The sequence below is a fragment of the Glycine soja genome, chromosome 14, assembly GCF_004193775.1.
Source record: "Glycine soja cultivar W05 chromosome 14, ASM419377v2, whole genome shotgun sequence".
Taxonomy (NCBI): domain Eukaryota; kingdom Viridiplantae; phylum Streptophyta; class Magnoliopsida; order Fabales; family Fabaceae; genus Glycine; species Glycine soja.
In genome coordinates this window covers 16245519-16265648 of record NC_041015.1, presented here as the reverse complement: position 1 = coordinate 16265648, position 20130 = coordinate 16245519, and the positions used below count along the sequence as shown (strand labels likewise).

General features: G+C 35.9%; 2 protein-coding genes across 2 annotated transcripts; both read left to right on the top strand.

Annotated features, from left to right (window-relative positions):
* Positions 1–1650: 1650 nt before the first annotated feature.
* On the top strand, positions 1651–4004 carry LOC114383868. The gene is made up of 6 exons (XM_028343591.1): positions 1651–1870; positions 1981–2054; positions 2514–2876; positions 2990–3382; positions 3535–3636; positions 3735–4004. The coding sequence occupies exons 1-6, from the start codon at positions 1651–1653 to the stop codon at positions 4002–4004; spliced, it is 1422 nt and encodes a 473-aa protein (XP_028199392.1).
* Positions 3744–4663, top strand: LOC114383304. Its single transcript, XM_028342952.1, has 2 exons — positions 3744–4364; positions 4442–4663. The coding sequence occupies exons 1-2, from the start codon at positions 4017–4019 to the stop codon at positions 4478–4480; spliced, it is 387 nt and encodes a 128-aa protein (XP_028198753.1). The 5' UTR covers positions 3744–4016; the 3' UTR covers positions 4481–4663.
* Positions 4664–20130: the final 15467 nt, after the last annotated feature.

Here is a 20130-nt window from a genome sequence, read left to right as displayed (position 1 = left end):
AATCGATTACATATGATGTGTAATCGATTACACACTTTCAAACCATTGGTAATCGATTACATGTATTGGTAATCGATTACATGTGCCTTGAATGACTTGAAACCTTTCATTTTGAGGCAAGGCTTGATCTTGAAGAAATCTTGAATCAAGGCTTTGTTTGTTGAAACAATCTTGTATTAATCTTGAAGCAAAATGAGCCTTGTTTGATTCTTCTGAGCCTTGTTTGATTCTTCTTTTGACATCATCAAAATCATGTATACATACATTCACATACCCCTCACTTATTTTTTTTTTAAAATTAACGCGAGACTCTCTCTCCCACCTTGCCTGCGTTTTTGCTTCTTGTTCCTGCGGTTTTCTTTTGTTCTTCCTCATAAGCTTTCTGCTTCTTCTTCCTGCATTAACGCGAGACTCTCTCACGTCACCAGTCGTTTTCGTTTTCTTCTTCTTCGTTGTCGTTAAGAGGAGGTTGCGGGAAGAGGTTCTTCTTCTTCTTCGTTGAGGAGCTTGCCACCATTGTTTCCGTGAATAGGAGGTTGCCGTGGTGCATTGAGGAGGCTTCCGCGAAGAGCAACGCCGTCGTTCACCGTCGAGGGAGCTTCGTCACTGTCCACCGTCGAGGTAAGCGCCGTGACCATGTCGTTTCCACCATTGTTGCCGGCGATAGTGTAGAATGCTGATTTGAAAGTGGAGATGTGAGTGTTACGGATCTAGTTGATCCGTAAGACTCACAACTTCATTTTAAAAATTGCCAAATATTTGATACATTGTGAGTTTTTTTTTAAATTAGGAATTTTGGTTATTAGGATCACCTCTGAATGTATGCTAAATATTTGATAAATAATGTCATTTTGGAGAATATTAATTATTTCAATTTGATTTAATGCAAATATGTAATTTCCTTTTATGTAATTGCCACTTAGAACTGAATGTCGTATCGAAAAACTGATTCAAACGCCTAGACAACCTCAGCAAATTAAGTTCAAAAGTAACATGATTAGGACAAACATGTCTGCATAAAATATTTTTAGTGAAATGTGGATAAATAGATATTTTTTATATATAAAAAAACAGCAAACAAAATATATATTATCATGGTACCGTGGGTACCTAAAATCTGTTACAAATCCCTATCCATGTGAAATGCATTCCTGGTTAGATTTATTCATACCTAAAAACAATATAAAGAAGCTAACCAAAGCTATAGTCACATGTAAGTATCCCTTCGTATTTACTGATTACCCTCAATTATAGGTAAATAATATTAAGAGAAAAAAAATTAGTTAAGAATATCAAAATATTTATTTAATCTAGGATAAAAAATCAGTCATTGTTCATGCTAAAAAATATATTTCAAATCTGTAAAAAAAAATCATATTTTAAAGAGTTTTAAACTTAGAGAGAAACTTAAAAAACCTTAGCTAATTCTATTAAAACATATAGGTTAAAATTAATTTTTATTAATTCTTATACATGGACATAAAGGAATATAAAATGGAGTGAGTAGTTAAGAAAAAGGAAGTAGTAAAAATGATGATGGTGTGGGAAAGTTAATCAAGTGGGGGGAGAGTGTGTGTTTTGAGTGGGAAGGAGACAAAACTCTAATATGGCCGACATGCTTGAAAGAAATGTTGTGTGCAACAAGAAACGATGCGTGGACTCAATCCAATCTATGACACATTAAAAAAAGTGCATACGAAAGAGGACATTTGTCCTAACCATTCTCAACAGGTTTTCTTTCCTAGACCAAACTCTCAACCGCTTGGACTACCTGCCAACTTCACCTCCTTGTCTCATCTTCTCTTCTCTTCCTTTTTTGTTTCTCAATTCTTGAAAGTGAGCGATAATCATCATGGTGGAGTGATTCTTGGTCAGTTTGGAAGCTACAAAAAGAAAGAAAGAAAACATGGGTTCTGCTTCAAGAGTTGAAAGTAGCAACTACAGTTACTACTTTAAGGTTTTGTTGATTGGTGATTCTAGTGTTGGCAAGAGTAGTCTTCTTCTCAGCTTCATCTCCAACTCTAACTCCATCAATGACCTCTCCCCCACCATTGGTACTTTCTTTCTTGCTTGCTTAGGAAAATGGAACTAGGTGGCATAGGATCATATATACCACGTTCTTGCAAATTCAAGAACTGTTCCTCTCAAAGGAAACCCTAGGAACTGAGCCACTACCAATTGTACGAGGAATGACATATATTCTGCTTGGTGAATATGGTGCATACCTCTAATACATGCATTATTACAAATGTACGAGGTATGGCATATATTCTGGTTGGTTTGATAGATTTTTAATTGTCTAAAATTTCTAAAAAATACACATTTAAACTAAACTTTTCAAATAAATAAATGTAATGCTGACAACTTTGCAAATAAATAATAGACTGAATGACAGCCCTAAAGTCAATGAAATCCTGACAACTTGCGTGACTTTGAGTCGATGAAATTTGCGTTAGACCAATGAAATTTGAGTCAATGAAATCAGTGATGGAATTTGTGGTATTGATTTGTAGATCATGGTTAGGACCAGAGGATTAGGTCGTGCCTTAGGTCACGTTACTGGCAGAGGAGATCGTGATGATTCCGATGATGCTCCACAACGTCAACGACATACCGCATCCGCACGGAGGCAGCGAGTACCTGTGACTACGGCGCACGATGAGCCAGTGCTCCCTACGCCAGATGTAGAGGCTGACGTAGTTCCGGATGACCCGATGGCACCAGCTGATGTAGAGGACACTGGGACAGACATTCCTGCAGACATAGGCACCCAGGCTGCTGAGGATGAACATGAGGGATTTTCGGGGGGTCCGAGCGACCCATCCGTGCTGACCCAGTATGCGGATCATGTTGCTTGCGGTGTATGGACGAGAGAGGTATTTATAATATTTATTTTTAGTTACTTGGTAGTTATACTTTATGATTAAAATTAGTTTTCCTTTAAATGATGATTTTAACGAATTTTGCGTTCCTTTATACTTCAATTCAGGAGCGTCCTGAGTTGAAGTTATCCTCTCATGGGAGGAAGGTCCATAGTTTAGGCAGGTCTGTCTCTGCCATTGAGGGACTAGTTGCTGGGACAGGACTAAGTCCTCTGATCGCGTGTTCAGTAGACACTGGCGATCGGGGACTTTTGTCCTCGTTTTTCGAGCGGTGGCATTGGGAGACATCTAGTTTCCATCTCTCTGTGGGAGAGGTGACGATCACGCTAGATGACGTCTCCTCACTTCTGCATCTGCCCGTGGTTGGCAACTTGCACATCTTTCAGCCCTTGCACGTGGATGATGCGGTTCTGATGCTGGTGGACTTATTGATGGTCTCTACAGAGGCTGCCAGGGTTGAGACAGGGCAGTTTCGTGGATCGTATGTACACCTGCAATGGGTACGTGATATCTACGAGCGCCGATGCCAAGCAGGTCATTGGACAGCTGCGGCTCGCGCATATCTTCTTCATCTTTTGGGTTGCACTCTGTTTGCTAACAAGAGTGCAACCAATGTTCATGTTGTGTATTTGGAGGCCCTTCATGACCTCAGTCAGTCCGGGAGGTACGATTGGGGGTGCATATGTACGACCAGCTGAACGATGCTTCTATCAGCAGTAGTCGACAACTTGGCGGTTACATAACACTGCTGCAGGTAACAAACATGTTTTTCATTCGTTGAGGTTCGATAATGTTTAACTTTAAATTTTGTTAGACTTATTAATGTTTATCATTTTGATGTTACCCCTATAGTGCTGGATATATGAGCACTTTCCCTTAGTCGCGGAGTCCACTACTTATCAAGACTACGACGAGGATTCACCGCGTGCCTGTAGGTGGATTGCGACGAAGAAGACCGTGAAGAGCATACATACATCGACGTACAGGGAGCGCCTGGACCGACTCCAGATTCCAGATGTCTATTGGATCCCATATGGGAAACACCGACCGGTTCGGGACTTCCATATGATTTCATGCTATTCCGGTCTCCTGCACTGGGGGCCTATTGCTGTGTATTACTGACCAGAGAGGGTCATGCGGCAGTTTGGATACACCCAGACCATTCCTGCTCCGCTTGTCGATTCATGGGTGTCGTATGATGATATACACGACAGGTGGATGCACTATTCGTATCATATGGTTCCAGCAGGTGAGGTGTGCGTTGTGCCAGGTCAGTGTGCCAGCGACTACATGGACTGGTTCTTCCGCATCTCACATCTTTTCATGACACCAGGCCAGCCATCAGATCCTCTACTAGATGGTCATGCTCCGCAGCCCCGAGTTGCCACTCAGGCCCCAGAGACAGATATCCCTCACGTGCCGGAGGCAGGAGCACCGTTGACATCTGCGAGGCCCGCTGTGGAGGAGCCTAGACATGCAGTGGTAAATAATACTAATAATTTACGTCAATATTTTTATAATAATTTGTGTAACCTGTTTGTTTTGTATTTAACAAGAAGTTTGCCATGGGATTGCTGAGAGGTTGGAGCGCCATCTGAGCCTAGGGGTGGTCACGCCAGGCTCATCGACACATGAGGTGATCGAAGAATGCCTCAGGATGGCCAGGAGTGTCACACAGGACCAACTAGTATATGTTAGGTCTCGACGCAGGTGGCGCACAGATCAGTCGTAGTTTATTTATATATTTTATATTGATATTCAATATATACAGATATTGTACTTGAACCCATTTCATTAGTAATGTTTGTTTTATTTATTTCCATTAGTAATGTTAGTTTTATTTATTTCCATTGATTGTGTATTCCCTTTGCCTAATCTAGCTTATAAAATTTTATAATTTTATTTTATCAAACTAAAAAAAATGTTTTTTTTTAATTTCTCTCCTCAGATAAAAATCCGTATTTATATTTTATAATTTTATAATTAGGTGTAACATTTATATTTTATTTTAAGAGACTAAAAAATATTTTATTTTAATAAAAGATGTGGTGCTGAGGAAGAATGTTTAATTAGAGTGTGGGAAGCATGATGTACTTATCTAAGTATCAATGCTTAAATATTTTATGTGGGTCAATATATTTGTACCTTTAAGAAATGCTACGATATCAAAACATAAGGTTGAGAGATTATGTGTGGGGTTTGTATTAATAACTTTTTTAAAAATTATTGGCTAAGAGTGGTAATTTGTTCAAGTTGTCAAGAGTAAAAATAATGACGGGTTATAGTGAGATTTATTTAAGATGTTTAAAGAGTAAAAAGTAGATATTTCTAGTTAGAAAATGTTATAACACACTTTTAAACACAACTTTTTCGTTGGATTAAATTTATTAAGAACCACAAAATCTTGAGTCTTACAACTAATTTAATGAATCTAATTTTGAATTATTTGTGGAAAGGGTGTAGAAAAGAATAAATTAAACATAAAATGAAAATTGAAATAAAGAAGTTGAAAACATGGACACACATGCTTAAAAAACTTCTAATTAATTTTTTTTTATAATTTTATTCTACCAAATTAAAAAAAATGTTTTTTTTTTAATTTCTCTCCTCAGGTAAAAATCCGTATTTATATTTTATAATTTTATAATTAGGCGTAACATTTATATTTTATTTTAAGAGACTAAAAAATAAAACCTTCTAATTTGAGAGACTGAAAATAAAACCTTCTCATTTGAAGCATTATACAACATATTAAATTAATAATTGACTCATATAATTTATTTATTTTCTTCATTTCCATATTTTGCATCAGAGTTAAATGTACTTTGTTAAATATTTTTAATTAGTTCAACATTAAATTATTTTTAATTGATGGCAAAATGTATTTTAATTAAATTTTAATTTTATAGTAGTTTCTTTAAAAGAAATGAACTACTCGAGTTTAAATAATTAATTGTTATTTTTCGGTTGTTGTAGTTGTTTTTTTTTTATATTTAAAATAAAATTGCAAGACAGACAAAAAAGTAAAAGTAGTAGAAATCAAATTTAACAGAGAACGACAAGTCATCTTTCATTTCCAGAAAAAAAATGATTATGCGATACATGAATTCAAACAGTACATTAACTTCAACATAGTTGAACGAAATTAAATTTACATCAAATACTACAACTAACTCATGCTAATTTTGCGACAAGGACAACTCGTCCTCCATTTCCGGTACAGGTTTATTGAAAACAACTAAAATTTCTATTGGCCCAATCTTTTTCTAGTAGTTAGACTCAATCAACACCTTCATCACATCATCGTTGGTTTTGAATTCAATTATTTCAAATTTTATAACTTTTTCTGAATACTCATGGTAACTTGGTTTCCGAAAAAACAATCGCCTTACCATTTGTGTTTCATCAATACCATAAGGGGGAATCCCAGTAGGCGCAACTTGCTTGATCAAATCCTTCAGTTCATCCATGGTACATCCGGTGGAAATGTCAAACTTTTTGGGATTTTTTCCTGTGAACGAGTAACCAACAAACTCATTTTGGCGTGACATGTTCCACCTCTCATTGTAATATAGCAGGGCATCATGAGTAGGGGTCATAGTAGCTTGAAGTAAGTTTAAAATACCATCTGGGGTTCTAGCAATGCTACATAATAACTCAATCGGACCAATAAACGAAAATTCATGATTACACATTAACATTGTGTTAACATCAACATCATCTTTCAGTTGCATACATTGAAATCGAAATTGATTACCTGCATATGTGAAAGGCTACCAGTAGTAAATTTTATCCAAAAATTGCTTGTCGGTTAGCTTAAGGGTATTGTGTATTCTGGTTTTTAACGTTTGAAAATCACACCCGTTAGGTACTCGAATGGGAACTGGAGTGGAAGCTTGAAAGGAAACACCACTGTCATTGTGAACAATGGATCCATTTGGAAAAATAAAACCTAATGTGGAGTTCTCAACTGTCTGACTGCTTGTCTCTCCCAAGAATGCCATAGTTTTTTTTGTAAGAGTTGGGTTACAATTGAAACTTGTGATTTTTTTACAGTGTTAGGTTGTGTCATATATATAGATGAGTTTTAATATCAGTGTTGCATTTTATAAAGATTAAAAATACGCATGCACATGCTTTCTGTATGTGTTGTAAACTACACCAATGACGTGACATGCTTTAGCTTGCATCAGATCTGCATGCGTAGTCATGCTGTGCAAGGTCCTTTCACGCGGTTTATGTTAATGCAGACAAAAATTTATCATACACGTTGTTTCACAATGTGTTATCAACTCAGACAATGATATATCATACATGCTTTTTTAGAATTAAGTAATAATTTTGTTGTAGACGTAGTCTCTCTTGAATTACATGTTCAATCATCATTTATCTCAACATAGTCTCTCTTGAACATCATGAAGCTCTTGTAATGCTGCATTCTGCTAATATATGGATTTGGCCATGACTTCGCTTGCGGATGACAATTGCTAGACCATAACAATGCTACAGGCGGTAAGAGACAACATTCTTTTAAATAAACTTGTTGTACATGTGAAAAAAGTGTTAACTCAATCCTACAAAACTCATTGCATAAATATAAAAAAAACACTTCATATCTACAATGTACCTCAACAAAATGATTGCCATACACATGACCGATATAAATTATACAATGCAATGAAAAATTTGCCAGCGGTTGACTTCTAAGAGGAAAAAATGTCGTGCTTTGTTGTTTAGACAAGGATACAATGATTATGTTATACCTTGATGCAATGACATGTCCCATGTCCGTTATATCCATCCACTTATCCGTAGTCATCCGAATGAAACAAATATACACGTCAAACTTAATTTCAAAGTTAAGTCTTAAAAATCAAATACATAAATTACATACCTTGGTTAACCCATCAACAAGTAGTGACATCCTTAATTCCTCAAATCTCTCCGTGCCACCAAAGATCTTGATATAGTCTTATGAGAATTTGGCAGGTTCTTTAAGCAAATGGTTGCGGACCACCGACCAAGAGTCTTGACCCATACCTAATAAACCGACAACCGATCGATATCCACAGTTACTATCAGCTTTGACATCAACAATCTTATCAATGAAGTCATGCATAAATGGCTGAAATTGGTCCAACATGGGCATCATCGTTCTTTGATTCGGTTGCTCAGAGAATGATGCAGTACGCCTCACCGACGAATTGCTATTTTGCATAGATTCAAAGGCATCTACATACTCCCAGTAAGATGGATCGCGCTTTGTTGACCTTGGGTTCCTGCTCATAGCTTTCTTCAATGTCCCCTTTGTGTTAACCTTTGCTGGAGGAGGACACATCCAATTCTGATCAGGGTATGCAATTTCCGAAAGTTTAGTCTTCAGAGTAAACTTGCCACAAACATCAAGTTCATTGAATCTTTTGGATATTGTTTCCATTACTTCCTTGATGCTCACCTCGGGCTCAAATAACCCTTGGTCTGAAAAACTGAGTCTCCTCCAGAACATATGGATTGAATCCAGTGGGACGCAACCACTAACATATTTGGATAGCTCACAAGCACAAGGAAGACCAAGCGTGGTTCTCACCATGCAACCACAACTTGAGGGATTCTTGCCAGCATAGTCAACACGCTCTAATTTAGCAGCAATCTGATTTAAAGTATACCTTGAAACCATTCCAAGAAGCCTCCTGTATAAGGTTTTTTGGAACACATGTCCAACGACATGTGTACTTGTTTCAAATGATGCTTTAATCTCTGTGTGCTGCAATGTAATCATATTGTTCATGGCATCCCACACACTGCATAAGTCTCCAATGCTATTTTGTAACAGTCTTTTTAAGGACGAGTGAGCAGATTCAATCCTACATTTCAAATACACAAATAAAAATAAACATATACAATAATACAATTCCATCAATTCATCAACGTTAATAGAAATAGTTGAACAGTTTCATACCTATTTGTTGTTGTGTTTCCTAAGTGCATCACCTTATTAGTCCAGGCGGAAACAAATTTTTCCTTGTGTGGTATTATCCATGTTTCCTTGACATAGTCAACAAACATTGGCCAAGGTGTGCAAGTCATTTCAAACTTCTTCAGGCATTCATCAAACTGCTGTTCTGAAGGACAATCAGTCAGACATCCCCAACAATCCATGACATAATACCAAGCATTTTTTTGCGCAATTAGTGATTTACATTTGGCCTTCACATTCTTGTTTATGTGAAAGCTGCACAACAAATTTGTACATTCAGGGAATACATCCTTCACTGCATTCATCAATACTTGGTCTCTGTCAGTGACAATAACTCTAGGGAGGGCATCATGCTTTAAAAAAAGGCCTTGGAAGCGTTGTAAAGCCCATACCAAATTATTAACGTGTTCACCCTCCATATATGCAAAACCGGAAGAGAATGTCATCTCAGTCAGTGTCACCCCAACAAAATCGAGCAGTGGGAGTCTGTACCGGTTTGTTTTGTAGGTGTTGTCTATCAAAAATACCAAATTACAAGCGTTGACTAACTTCACTACATCAGGGTGACACCAAAAGATATCATGAACCATGTCTCCATCCTTTATTCTGTGCCAATGAATATACTGATCACGTTCAAGAAGCTTCATCAGATGTTGCATTTCAAGATCGCTTCCTCTTATGGAAGAACGGAATGCACTTCTTGCATTGCATATCTGTTTAATGGTCGTACAACTATTGACATTGTGTTCCTTCAGAGTTAGCAGAATGTTTCTTGGCTTCACCATGGGCTTCCTCATATCAACAATAAGTGTTTTTTCAACTTTAGTCAATCATCCCGCATATGGATGTCCAACTAATGACTTGGCCAATTCATGATTATGCACTCCACAAATCAACTTCACCATCTAACCTTCTCCTCCAACCACTGGCTTGCAACGAAGCTTGAAGGGACACCCACATTTCCTAGTCCCAATGTCTCTTCTGATAAATTCTTTTTTCCTACACCTATACTCGCCACTCTTTTCACAACCAATTAACACAAATGTAGTCCTTCCTCTACTACCTGTGTTTGTGTTCGACCTTAAAATCACCTCCACAAATCCGTTTTCATGAGCAACGGATCGAGCCTACCGCAAAACATCCTCTCGGCACTCAAACACCTACAAAGCAATCCACATAATTTAAGTTTTCTACCCGTATTCATTTTATTAAATATGTGACAAACATTAACATTATAACCTGAGAAGTATTGAATGCATCGGAACAATCAACATGTGGTTCATTCACACCACATGCTTCTTCATTTTCATAATCCATATCCGCTTGTTTAGACATTATTTCATACATCCACTCATCTTCGTCCATCTAACCAACTTAAACAAAAAATGGCCATACAAACAAATTAATAATTTTAAAAAAATGGAAACTGAATTAAAAAAACATCACACTTTAAAAATACTTACTCTTCTTACAGATCAATTTGATTCGTAAGTAATCTGTACGTTCGTGACACAGCCACCACCTTCTGTGTACCTCGTTTGCCGCCGTCGACCACCGCAATGCACCTTTACCTTCACCGCACCTAACTATTCACAACGAACCAATGAATCCGAGACAATACCATATGAAAACCACAAAAACAGAGAAAAACAACGAACAAAAATGGCAGCTGTGAAGCGCAGGAAAAAAAAGCTATTATAAGGAAAAAAAGGCCAAGGGCATTTTTGCCATTTATAAATTTTGCTGGGTGCACTTAGCAGCACTCTAAGTTTAAATTCCATTACTGAAAAAAGAAATTACTGCTTAGCCTTGATTTCACATAGCTATTGACTTGAGTTGTTTTGCTAAAAGGTTTACTCCAAATCCTGTACTCTCTGAGAGAAATGTTTGCCAACTAAGTCTTATGAAAATAAAATGAATAATTATCTTATTTTGTTAGTTTTTTTTCATAAATACTTGTAACCAAAGAAAATAAGAAATATAAAATAATTATGTTTCATAAGTTAAAATTAATTTATACATAAATTTCTAGATGTTTTTTCATTTTAATTTATTTTTTAAAGTTGAACCAAATGAAAGTACACTTAATAACCGAATAATAATTCATGATAAAAATTCTAAATATTAATCCACGAATTCTAATTCGCTTATTCCCTTACAAATCTCTACTGCAACAATTGAAAAATCTTCGACGACTTCAAGAACATAGAAGCTCCGATGATGATTTTAATATGGTGGGGTTTTGTCAGGGGTTTCATTGTGGGTTTGGCTAAATTCGTCATTCAATCTATAAAAAAAATTATGGGTTGAGTTGGATTAAATATGTGTAATTTGATCATAAACAGGTTAGGTCGAGTTAGGTTTATCAGACTAAATATATTTTTTTTAAAATTATTTTGTAAAAAATATTTTTTAAAATAATAATTTATTTTTATCTAAGACTTTATAAATATATAATAATTAAATACACTTAAAAGAGATCAAATTATAACAATATTTGACTAATAAAAATGATTTTAATGTCAATACGATATTTTTATTTTAGATAAAAATAATATATTGTATTAGCATACGGGAACATAATCAAATATAAAAATAATTTAAAAAGAAAAAATTATAAATGATTTAATTTAATAATTTGATAAATTATGAGTTAAAAATTGGAAGAATTCATTTTTGTTATTAATAGATTGTGAAGCAGAAAAGACTAACAATATATTTATTTATACCTAGAAAACAAGTAAAGATCACGGTCAAGAATTATTTTATCAACTGTCATATACTTCATATATACCATTCGACACTTTTTTTAGTACACAATAAAAAATAATAATTCCATTTTTTAAAATTTCATATTGATAGAAATAGAAAAGACTAATACCAAATTCATACAAAAATTCAGGAGAAGAAAAAGTTGATGTGTTTTACATTTAATAATTAATTTATATATAATAATAAATTTAATTACATAGTATGGATTAGGTTGGGTTCAAAAAAATAATACATATTGTGTAACCTATTTAAAATCGAATTTTAATTGGATTAAGTTGGATTTCATCCGAACACTTTACAAAACCTAATCCAATTGAGTCGATTTGGGTCACCAGTAAATCGAGACCCCTGAATATCCCTAGATTTTGTTCCCAGACCAGCATGCACTACCTGACCATGTTCACAGGTGGAGCTCGTGGGAAGAACCAATTTGAAGAATGAAAGAGTATTAAGATTTCTGTTGAGACCTGATCCGCATTCATGTAGAAGTTACCAATAGTAGCTCCAGCTTTTTTATCTCAAAATTGACGTGACTTTACGGAGATACACGCGCCTAGAACATGTCTTCAAACGTGGTATGAAGTTCACAAGGTTATTAATTTTTGGTGACGGAAAGTTGTTGGCAAGGAATTCGATGTAGCAAGAAATGACGTCGTTTTTCCCAACGGAGTTGGATGAGAACAAAGACGATTTCATGGTGTTGGAGAATCCAATTTTTGTGAGTAATTCCTCCTCCATACATATAAGTCATATAGCCGACCCTTTCTAGTGGAATAAGACTTTATTGTTATCGGAGAATCCATGTTTTCAAAGTCCGGATGCTTGTTGACAAGAGAAGACACCGACTTTGTTTAAGAGTGTGGGTGCCATTAGGGAGAAAAAACATGGACTGGCCTTCCATCAGGGTCCCAATGCTGAGGTATCTGGCAAAAGTTTTGTGAGGGAGGAGGAATATTTTGTGTAGTTTGCAGTCAATGATGTGGTTAAAAAGAGCAGTACTCATTAATCATCCATGCCACCTTTTTCTTTTCCTTGCTCAGACCTCGTAAGCTCCTTTCCACAAACCTCTAAGGTTATAGTGATTATAGCTGGTAAAGGATAATGTCTCAAACACTATGAAGACTTTCTATTTTCCAAGGGATATTGCAATAATATTTGGTCAAATTTTTCATGTGTCAAATTAAAGCTAAAATTGAAAATTTGAAAAGTGAAACATCTCAAAGGAAGATCATGGTATTGGGTCAAGACTTCAAGTGTTGTGTATATGTCTTTCAAGTTGTTGATAAGGTTCTTTAAGCTCCTCATTTTAGGTTGTTCAGCCTTAAGTAGTAAAGTCTTCTTCAGATCTAATCCCTTGTTTCCTCTGAAATGTCTCACTAGTCTGTGGTCGACAATCTTGGAATTGAATGCCGCATGTTATGATGATTTTATCTTGTGTTCTTTTGGATGAAACGTGATGATAAAAAACGTGTATGATGTTGCCATGAAATGTTACGATGGAGAAGGTGAAAGCTTTATGGATTACACATGTACGATGTACCTTTCTTAGGTAATTCTATGGTTCTAAATCTTGTACCAAGAGCCAAGAATGTTGTTTCCAAATATTATGCATACTACTGGTAAAGTATTAAAAGTGACAATAGCCATGAAAGAAAAATCTAACTCTACAAGAGACTTTTCCGATAACCAAATAGAATTTACATCTAAAAAGCTAACACTACTTACCCTTTTTACCTATCTCAAGTAATACTAAAAATCCAGGTATAAGACTCGTCTTATAGGTGTATGGGGGAGATTGTGTAAGAAAGGTATGTGCTAAACCACACATTCTTCAAAACAAGTAGTAAATGTATAATTAGTTCAAAAACATGAAAGATATATTTACAAAAAAGTATAAAACACAAGACGTGAATAGAATCACAAGAAATACAATAAAAGCAAATACAAATTAAATGAGATAAATAAACTGATAGGTATTAATTTATTTAATTAATTATGAAAAATTTAACTCCAAAAACACTTTTTCAGTTATATCACACTACCACAAAAACAAGCTTCTACATCGGTGGAAAACCAGCATCTACGACGGGCCCAACACCGTCTTTGTTCCAGGTGTCGTTGTATGTCGACAACAACGACATCGGTCAACTAGCACCCGTCTTTGTAATGGAAAAAAACAACGTCAGTGGCTAGAAAAGAACCCGTCGTTGTTGTGATCCATTTCAACGACGGGTATGCCAAAACACGTCGTTGTTTTGTCCCATTTCAACGTCGGGTAGCCTAACACACGTCGTTGTATGCTTCCATTTCAACGTCGGGTTAGAAAGGCCCGACGTTGTTTTCCAGCATATCAACGTCGGTGTCCGTAGCACCCGTCGTTGTTGGAAAAGAACAATATAAAGACGGATTTAGTATACGACCGTCGTTGATGTATTTTTCCTGCTGACGAAATTTGTGTTATGCCATTCAAATTTCAAAAACAAAGCTACATTTATATACAACAAACATATATATATGAAAACGAAAAAAAACCCAGAAAGAGTGAAGTCTCATGAAGTTCCATATATTTATATAAGTAATCAAGGGTGTAATAGTTAATGTTTGGATCAATATATGACACATACTACAGCTTCAACCTGAAAGAGTGAAGTCCCATTACTATGAGAATAGCTCTAATGACCCCTGAAATCAGCTGCAGATAAATCCACTGTTTCAGAGCTATAGCTCTGTTATGAACAGAGAAACCTCAATGCAGGGCAGCATAGACATAGCAACAAACATAGAAGGTGAACACACAAGCACAGGGGTGCAGAAAGAAACAATAGTCAAAAGGAAGGTCAAAAAGCCCACTTATCTGAAGGACTTCGTCTGAAGGAATCTATAGGAAATTGCCAGCTCAGACAATCTTCCACAATCCTCCTGCTGATGCTGCGTATCTGAGGAAAAAGCATCCATAACAAAATTAGTTATATTCCTAGGATTATACCAATTCTAGAAGGAAATTATTCCTTTCTAAGGATCTATAAATACTATGTAAATAATAGAAGGATTAATAAGAGAAAAAGCTGGAATTCCTTATCTTAGAACTTCTCTGATTTTCATTCTCTTCTCTGGAGGCGCTGAACCTCTAAATCAGCCCAAATCCTAACATGCTCTAATGACTATAACTTTTTAAGATTGTCATGTTTCAACTTTTATGTAAGAAACACCAAACTTTTAGTTTATGCTACAAGAGTGAGTCAATTAAAACGTTTAAGCTTCTTTCTTTGTGCCTAAAACAAGATATGTTCATTGGGAGTGAATATGAGTATTGAGTACTTACCCTCCAAGATATATTTTTTCTGAAAGGATGAAGGCACCCATGATGGCTACGATAATCATCATCAAAGGGCTGAAAGCAGTAACGAAATCTTATTAGTTAATAACACTTCATTTGTTCACTTAACTGCTGCAGTGGCAAGCTTGGTGGTACTATAGCTGCACTAAATTGTTGCTGTGGTAATCAAATGCAGATGCAATGCAGTAGAAGGGGGTAAAGACAATATATTACTACAATTATATGAAATTGAGTAGGTAATACTAAGAACAGAATATTAGTAGCATGACCGAAAATAAAATAGCCGCTGTGTCAAATAACATAACAATTGTCTCAAATACAGGAAAAAAAATACTCCAACGCCATCATTAGCCGTTTTGACTTATTGCTGTCTTTAAAAAAAATGCTGCCCATTTCTTTCGAATTGTGGTGATGATGTCGAAGTCCAACGGTGTGTCATTAGCAAACCACTACAAGTATTCATAATTGTAAGTTAGTACTGCAAATATAAAAATTCAGTTCCAATTGTACTGAAGTTTATGCATACCATGGACCAATCACTCTTTATGTCGCTGGTTATGATGTTCCAGATCCAATGCATTATGTAATATCCACATTCATAACAACCGGTTTGAACGTGACTCTACATATGGAAAACATTTGAACATCGTATACATTACATAAGTTCATGACTTAACTAGACAACACTAACGCATGGTACATAGCTGACTTACCTTTACTTCAATCCACTTAGGTGCAACTGCCTTAGTTTCAGGAGACAAGGTCTTCTTCAATTTTGTCATTACACTGCTTTTAAAAAACCACATCAACGCATATACAACAAAATGCCAATCAATAATGACCATTAAAGAAGGCTTGTAAAAAGTTATATGGTATGAGATAGCCTATTAATTGTAGCTTTGATATGCATATCAGGTTTCCTACGCAAAGAACAGAACCAAACAACAACATGTTGCCTAGGACACAAAATTACGAGTTGCCAATGTGCCCTGCATGTCATTCACATTAGATACGTATACACCCAAACATCATTTGAAGTATGTTTGTTAAATAGTACTTACTGATGGAAGTAAGGTCCAATGTACACCTCTCGGTCAGATTCCTTAAGCCATCTTTCAAGATATTGTTCGCATTCGCTGCGTCTATCCTTTGAACAAACCAACGACTGTGGCTCAAGGAATGCATACATGAAACCTTGACTGAATATCTAACTCCACTCATGCATATACCTATTCACATGATTTGAAAGTATTGTAGTGGATCATGATATAGAATGAATGAGGAATAAATAAATGAAGGATTTTACTTACATTAACCATAATTGTATGACAGATATGTTCAGACTTTTGTCTCCTGCTATTATTTCAGTAACATCTGAATATGTGATGAATATCGATGTAGATGCATCTACAATTCCAAGAAAGCTCCCATCAAAGCTGACTTCAAGTGGCTTGTCGTAAATATCGAAACTGTACTTCATCAATCCACGCAATGGATCATCTGCGTCCACATTAGCCGGCTTCGGCACATGTGCATCCTCGTTGTGTGGAATACTTTGTGGATGCTACATGGTTAATGAAAGTGGGTGAGTATTTGTACTGTAATCTATGAATGTTTTACTTTACGTATGTCAAATCAAACATGTTACCTCATCTAATACAGCTTTCACAAGGTGTGTGGGCCAAGCTACAAATGTATAGACGGCCTGCTTCACATATTGTATTTCTGAGGTGGCATAGGGGACCTCAGCCTCAGGATCAATAACTGTTTCTACACTTACCCTGACAACATCATCTGCATATGCCACTGTGTGTATGATTGAATCCCCCTCCATTATTTTCCCCATGGCCACCAACCTTAAATGAACCATAAACAAAGCTTGTTTTAATGCATATAAAACACAAACTAAACCATGAACAAAACACAAACCAAACCCAACAATTACAGCTGCAAGAAAAAACAAAACTCCGATTCAATTGTAAGTAAGGTAATATTTCTACAAACCTTTGTGTACCATCGTTACGCTGCACAAACAGTCCCATCAATGGTATGGCATTAGCATCATGTTCTTGTGAAGCCTGCGCATTGGTAACAACATTACTTCCCTGTGTGCTGACACGCGCACCTAGTTGTTGTATGTCCGGCTGAATTTGGAGTGCCTCTTGGGATCCTTTATTTGACAACTCTTTTTTAATAGCCTCTTTCAATGCATTGGTCATTATTTCCAAGCTCCTTCTATTTTCCTCTTCTAGCTGAGTCCTCAATTCTTCCTTAATTTGAGTCCTCAATTCTTCCCTAATCTGGCCAGTCATGTCTTCCCTAAGCCTTGCAACAACTTCATCTAGTTGTTGTTGGCTGATGGACGTGGATGAGCTGCTGCATGTCCTTGATGCCCTTCCGTAGTACTGAGTAATAGTCACACCTGAGCCTGCTGCCCGAACGCGACCCCCATGGTCAGGTCGGCCAATGGCAGTGTTCAGTATGTCTTGCCGACCATGGGGTACAAACGAACCCTGCGTTACCTGCTCTTCTAAGGAGTCTTACACAAAACAAGTGACACAAAAATACACAACGTGCAGTCATTTTCATTACAAAATACTTAAACATATGAACATTGCAACATATTGGTGAACTTACTATTTTATCTGCAATTTCCTGTGCGGAGTCAGATGTCATATTGCCAACAGCCCTAGTCCGAGCAACCTTCCACTTAACATGCCTTTTTATTGGGGATGGGGGTTCATCAACACTTGCTGGATTTTCACTCAACAATGCTTCCTCTTGTATCCTTTTTCGTTTCTGGTCTAACAATTTCTTCTCAAGCAAATCATATCCCCCACGTGAAAGTACGTGAGGGCAGTCGTTGTGTTTTTGAATTGATTGTGCTCGTTTCCTAATACCCTGTAATGTGACATACATAATTGCGGAGATTTTTTTGAAATTAAAATAATCAAATTGGCAAAAAAATATTCATTTGAAGTTACCATAAATAGATTCAACTAACCTCCCAGTTAGGTGTCAGGCGGGTTTCTTCAAATTGTTTCCACGCTTCAGGATCTAGTCCATATTTTGTCACAACATCCTGTGTTTGTTGACCTTCAGTCTTACCAAACACAAATTTGCTAGTCAATGTGGACTTAAATTGCCGCTATCTCGTCGCTACTGTTGACATAACCTTCGTCTTCACCTTCGTAGCTTCTGCGATATCAAACTTTGCCTACATAAATACATTAGTCAAAATTTGTGGAAAAAGGTAGCCAAATGTATATCATTATACAATACTAGCAATCAATAGTTTAATGACAATGTTCTGCCACAATACCCCCAGTAAAGCAAAAGCATCCAATCAGCATATAATGTAAGTTTACCATGCAGTCACAACCATCAAATTTAACATCCAAATTGAAGAAATAATAAATGAAAAAAAAATTGTGACACTCACTAATAACAGTTATTGCCTTAAAGTATGAATTCGTAGAAAAACTTGTTTTCATGGTTTGTTAAGAACATGCTTCAGCCTTCGCACAAATTGAGTTTTTATCAATGATGTTATTGATAATCCATGTACATTGATAATTCTTAAGTAATTTGAAATCATTACTAAAACATTGATTTCCCATGTTTTCTGCACAGTACTAAAAACAACAGAGTAATAATCAAAACTTATGGCATACGCAGATTATTCACTAGTAAAACAAAAGAAAAGTCGGTGCAGGTGATTAGTGAATTCATCTTCCAACTATGCAGATACTATTTGCTGTTTTCCAAAATTTGGGTGCTAGAATTTCATGGTTCAATCACAAATTACCTTTATGCTGATGTTGTTATCACAAATTACCAACTATGCATTATAATTAATTTGTGGACATCATACCACCTATTTAACACCTAACATCTAATTAAATATTGAGATACATGGTTAAAAAATATAAATATAATAAATTATATGATGTGATAGAAGAAGAAACAAAATATAGTCAAAGTGTTTAAAATAGAAGAATACCTACCTTTTATTACAAATTTAAAAAAATATGAAGAGGTATTTATCTCTCACAAGGCGACAAAAAAGGTCTGAATGTATGCTGTAAGAGGTATTTACGTTTGATGCCTAATTATCTCCGAAGAAACATGTCTTAAATTAATTCAAAATCTTACGTAAAATAAGCCAAGAAATTGACAGATCAAAAAACCAAATGCTGGTAACAGAATTGCAAAAAAAAGGACCAGCAGTGCTAGTATTGAAAATTTTATTTCAGCTATGTACAAACAGGTTATTCAACCAAGAAGCAATGTGCCCTTCAATCCAAAAACTTACTAAAAATGAATCTGAAATCCACAAATAATGCACTAACAACAAATCTACACATTTTGCAAGCAAGGAAAGTTCACAAGCCTAGGCATCATCACTCCAATCAAATGTGTCAGCAATTAACTTCAAACTAGATAAGCTCAGCAGCAACAGAATTAAAATTCTTCAAATTCGAAGCAGAAACCCCATCCTGTTTCGAAGTAGTCTCACTCTGACCTAAAATGTGGAATATCTTCCACTCACAAACCTGTTGGAGCTACCAGATACTTGTTCAGCTGAATTAGAACTATGTTCCGTCCCATCAACATCTCTAAGAAATTCAGGCTCCTTAGTGGTAACCATGAAGTCCATCAAGTTGCGGCTAAACCCCAAATCAGAATACACCCTCAAGGCATCCTAGATATGAAAATAGATACTACTAGATATAGCAGTGGCATAACATAAAAAAAACTGATATATTGAATAATATCACAATAAAGCACCCATATATATGTTCATATCCTCTACTGTCAAATCAGACAAAGAACTCATATGACTGTGTCTCATTCCTTATGCAGTAGCCATAAAGCCAAATGAAAACAAGCTAAGACTAAGGCCTAATGATTTCATAAAATAATACATTAACGTACATGCTTCTTTTACTTATTTTGACAGTCTCATGCTATGATATATAAACATATTATGTATAAACATAATATTTTGACAGTCTCATGCTTCCTTCATTTTTTATTTGCCATTCAGCTACACGTGTTTTATTTTTGTATCCTTATACAAATTAAAGGAATTGTAATTAAAAATGTATGTGCCTGGTAAAATAATTGCTGCAATGGCATGTTGAAGAGTTAAACAATAT